The following is a 4,679-nucleotide window of genomic DNA, read 5'->3' on the forward strand; positions in this document are numbered from 1 at the left end:
GGCTCCCCCGGAGGCGGGCTTCGGGCCACCCTTCCGGAGGCAGCTGGGCGTGCGGAGCAGGAAAACGTCCGCTCCCCGCTACGAGGCCTGACTCTAATGTCTCCGTCAGCCACCCTCAGCAACCTGTGCCCTGTCCCCACTGCTAGTTAAAGCGATTCCTCTGGCGTGTGTCCCTTCGGCGACCCAGGGGGCAGTTCCCAAGGGGGCGGGGCCAACGGCGTCTGAGGCATTCTCATCCGGGCATTCCCCAGATGCCGCAGCCGCCATCTTTGTTTTGTGCTGAAAGTCGCTACTGACGCCCGCGGACGGCCGGGCGAGGGGAAGTGGCAAGATGGCGGCTCCCAGGGCGGAGGCGTGGAGGCGCGCTTCGGCGGCCACAGGGCTGGGGACGCCTGTGCCTGACCCGAGCGCGGCCTGACCCCAAGCAAAGCGCGCAGCGGCACCGGTCCCTCGCCGCGAGGCAGCGCGAGGTTCTTTTAAGAAGCCTCGGCCGGGAGGAGAAGCCTGCGAGGGCGGGGCGTGGGGGGAAACAGTGACGTCGCCCGACTCCGCCCCCTCGCCCGACCGCCGCCGCCGCCATGTTTAGTTGTTACTTCTTCACACAAGATGGCGGCTCCCAGGGAGGAGGCATGAGCGCCCTGCCGTTACCGCTCCTCCTGCCGTACAGTTGCCACTTCGGGGCCTAACTCTGCCTCTTTGAAGCGGCTCCTGTGGGAAGGAGTCATAAGGAGGGAAGCGAGGATCGGACGCTGCCTTGCGTTTGGTTTGCAGTGGAAGAACTGACCCAAGAGGAAGAGAATAGGGGGGAAGGGGGAGCTAGTCTCAAGATGGCGACTCCCAGGGCGGCAGGCGCAGCCTGAGCAGCAGAGGCGGACTAAAGGGAGACGCTCGAGACCTCACGAGCCGTACGGCGCGAGCCTCCGAGCAGCCCTCGAGAACTCAAGCTCGTTTCACTGGCCTCCGGCGCGCCTCTATTCTTTACAAGTGTCGAGGCTGTTTAGGGAGCGGCCTCTGCACTAAGCGCTGGGCGGGGAAGCGGGACGGTCTCAAGATGGCGGCTCCCACAATTGTGGTCTGAGCTCCGGCGGGGCTGGGACAACCGCGGCGCTTGTGGCTCATTTCCACCCGCCCCGGAAGCCGGCCAGTGCAGGAGACTTGGGGAGGGTGTGGGAACCGGGCCGGGGCTCCGCCATTTCCGGCGGGGGAGGGCTACGATTGAGGAAGGGAGGAGAGAGAGGCGGCTCAAGATGGCGGCTCCCAGGGCCTCCCGCTCGAGCTTCTAAGTGGGAGCTCCCGGGCAAGTAGTCAGGGCGGCGGGACTCGGCGGCCTCCGGCTTCTCGGGTCTAGGCGCTCGACAGCTTCAGGAGGCTCTTAAGGAGACGTGGTGAGCGAGAAGAAGGGGAAGAGTAGAAGAGAAGGAGAATAGTTAAGATGGCGGCCTCCATGGAGCCGTTCACCGCTGTGTGAGGAACCGCTTCTCTGTGAGAGACGCCTTAGACGAAAGGGGGTGTGTGTGAGTGGAATTGGGGGCCTCCCTTCTCGCTTGGTGACTTTTTCCACCGCGCCCTTTCCCGGAACTATGGCTTCGGCCGTGTCACCCGCCAACTCGCCGGCAGTGCTCCTGCAGCCCCGCTGGAAGCGAGTGGTGGGTTGGTCGGGTCCAGTGCCCCGGCCCCGCCACGGCCACCGCGCCGTGGCCATCAAGGAGCTCATCGTGGTGTTTGGCGGCGGCAACGAGGGGATAGTGGACGAACTGCACGTGTACAACACGGGTGAGTGCAAAGCCCGCTGGGTTCTCGGATCTTTCCCTCCTCCCTCCATCTCCTCCCTCTCCCTCCTTTTCCCTCCCTCTCTCTCCCCTTCCTTCCCTCCTTCCCTCCTTCCCTCCTTCCCTCCTCCCTCTTCCCTGTCTCTCCTTCCTCCGTCTCCCGCCTCCTCCTCCCCTCCCCTGCAGCCCTCTCCCCCGCCTCCTGTTCCCCCTCTCCGTCCGCACCGAGGTGCTGCTTCTCCCCTCCGAGACGGTTTGCTCTGCCCGGCACCTCTGCTTTCCCTTGCTCTTTTCCCCATTCTTACGGCCCTGCTTCCCATGTGTTTATCCCTCCCCCCTCTTCCCTGTCTCTCCTTCCTCCGTCTCCCGCCTCCTCCTCCCCTCCCCTGCAGCCCTCTCCCCCGCCTCCTGTTCCCCCTCTCCGTCCGCACCGAGGTGCTGCTTCTCCCCTCCGAGACGGTTTGCTCTGCCCGGCACCTCTGCTTTCCCTTGCTCTTTTCCCCATTCTTACGGCCCTGCTTCCCATGTGTTTGAGAGGCGCTTTTCATTATCGGAGAGGAAGCCTGTACCCTGGCTGGTGAGGGAGCGGGGGCGGCTCCCGCGGCGGTGACTTCAGACAGACACCGTTACCCCCGCCAGGCGGGCGGATGCGTCCCTTTGGCGCAGAGTCCCACCCCCTTCCTCCCTCCTCCTGCGCCGGGTCCGCTCTTCCGCATGTCTGGTGCTCTTTCGGGAGAAATGACAACTTCTAGGTTACAGATTAGGTCGCCGTCTCGAGAAAAGGGGCAGAGTTGAGCAGCGTAATCCCGACCGGGGGGAGGGGGCGGGCTGTGTGCTGCGCTGCGTAACCGTCTCCTGGGGACCCACGGGTCAGACGGCATCGCTGCTTCCCTCTTGCAGCGTTGACTTCTCCAGCGTTTCTCTACAGATTTCCTGCTGTCTCGATCTGGGATCCTTTGATGTAAGAGATGAATTAACTCCAGTGATCCCGCAGCAGGCTGAGGAGGTTCCCCTGCCCATTCTCATGCCTCCCCCAAAGCCCGGGCCTGGTTGCTTGGGAGGGGCACGCAAGGTGCGGTCATAGCTGAAGGCTGCGGTGCGCCTCTGCCTCCGGGTGCTGCTGCCGTGCCGGCTCGCCTTCGGCCTGTTGCCTGGTGTCCCCGCTAAGTCTCCAGGGCTTAGCCGCACGCTCCTGCGGCCCCCTCCCCCTTGGCGGCCACTGGGCCCGGCTGATACACCTGGCGCCTCCTTGGGCCCGAGCTGCCTGTTGAATGGACGCTGGCCCGGAGGGAGGGGCTCGGCGGGCGTTTTCGCCGGGAGCGGTGGGCCTGGGTGCCCTCCTGTCCAGTCCCCAGCCTGAGAGGTGGAGGCGGGGCTGCGGAAAACCCCCTCCCAGCTCAGACAGCGTGCTTTGAGGAAGCTCCCCTCCGCAGCTCGCGCTCGCATTCGGGTCAGCCGCGGCCAGGGGCCGGCTTCCAGCCCTTTCCCCCTCGCCATCTCATCTGGCGAGCTCCATTGGCCCCAGAGCCATCCCGTCCGAGGGTTCTGGCGGTACGGTGTCCTCGGGGCCTGGGCACCTCCTTCCAGCTTTGAGGTGGCTCTGGGATAAGGTGTTGGTTGGAGTGCTGGGGGTTGGAGCTGGGCTCTCGGTCGGGTGCTCCCCACCGCCGCCTCGCCCAAGGCACAGAGTTTAGTTTTCTCTGCATCTTGTAGGCTGTTGACTTTCAAGAGGCTGGTGGGTTGCCGGCGACCCTTCACATTGTGGGTCTGAGCACCTGTTGCCTCCAGTGAGGCCGGGCTGGGTGGTGGTGCTCTGTACCAGATCAGACAGCTGCAGCGGCAGCGATTAGCCCGGTAAGGTGAGGCTGAGGGGCAGGGCTGTTTTTAGAGAGGCCGCTGCCCTGAGCAGAAGCTCCTAAACTACTTGGACCGACTTCATTCTCGTAAGGCCTGGAGCAGGCTCCTTGGCAAGGAAGGACAATTTTAGAAAGTAGGGCAGGGGCCTAATTACCATCAGCTCCAAAGTCCACTGCTTCCTGGGGCCTCTGCGTATTCATTAGTTTATTAAAATGAATAGAGCCCTTTGGCGTTAATTCATTCCCCATCTGCAAGGGTGTGTTGTATAGTAGAGGATAGCCAGCCTTCCGAAGGGCTGCAGCCCTGGATTCCTCCAGGGTAGCAGTTTGGAAAGTGCCCCATGAACTCCCTCGGTGACTTCTCAGGAGAGACGTTAGCTGACCCAGCTCCCCTGTCCCCACCGAGTGTTTGCTATTTGACAGAGCCTCGAGCTCCTGCTGTTCTCAGAAAGACAGGCGTGGTGTTGCCTCTCTCCCACCAGCCGTGGCACAGATGCGCAGCATCCTTAGCTGCTGTCTTGACAGCCAGCCTCCTGCTTACCTTGGTTTTGGCTTGTTTATAAATTTATTTATTTACTTATTTATTTATGGCTGCGTTGGGTCTTCGTTGCTGCGCGCGGGCTTTCTCTAGCTGCAGCAAGCAGGGGCTACTCTTCGTTGCGGTGCGCGGGCTTCTCATTGCGGTGGCTTCTCTTGTTGCGGAGCACGGGCTCTAGGCGCGCGGGCTTCAGTAGTTGTGGCACTCGGGCTCAGTGGTTGTGGCTCGCAGGCTCAGTAGTTGTGGCGCACGGGCTTAGTTGCTCCGTGGCATGTGGGATCTTCCCGGACCAGGGCTCAAACCCATGTCCCCTGCATTGGCAGGCGGATTCTTCACCACTGTGCCGCCAGGGAAGTCCCTTGGTTTTGTTTTAAATGAGGTCAGAGCATACTCTCTAGTGCTTTTCCTTCTGCAAGATGAGTGCTCAGAGAGACTCGCCCTTCGGAGAGAGTTCCCCGTTGCTAAGACAAAGGGCTCCAGGGGGCACGTGCTTGCCTCGCTGTCTTGGTCAGCTCA

The 4,679-nt window shown here is 62.6% G+C and overlaps 1 protein-coding gene across 1 annotated transcript in view; it reads left to right on the top strand.

The window, feature by feature from the left end:
* The first annotated feature begins 365 nt into the window (after nt 1-365).
* Nucleotides 366-4,679, top strand: part of HCFC1 (host cell factor C1) — a 22,839-nt gene continuing 18,525 nt past the window's right edge. Inside the window, exon 1 of the mRNA XM_024755734.1 lies at nt 366-1,773. Within this exon, the coding sequence (XP_024611502.1) occupies nt 1,581-1,773 (193 nt within the window). The 5' untranslated portion in view covers nt 366-1,580. The remainder of the gene's footprint in view (nt 1,774-4,679) is intronic.

The sequence above is a fragment of the Neophocaena asiaeorientalis genome, unplaced genomic scaffold, assembly GCF_003031525.2.
Source record: "Neophocaena asiaeorientalis asiaeorientalis breed wild unplaced genomic scaffold, Neophocaena_asiaeorientalis_V1.1 scaffold843, whole genome shotgun sequence".
NCBI classification, from domain to species: Eukaryota; Metazoa; Chordata; class Mammalia; order Artiodactyla; family Phocoenidae; genus Neophocaena; species Neophocaena asiaeorientalis.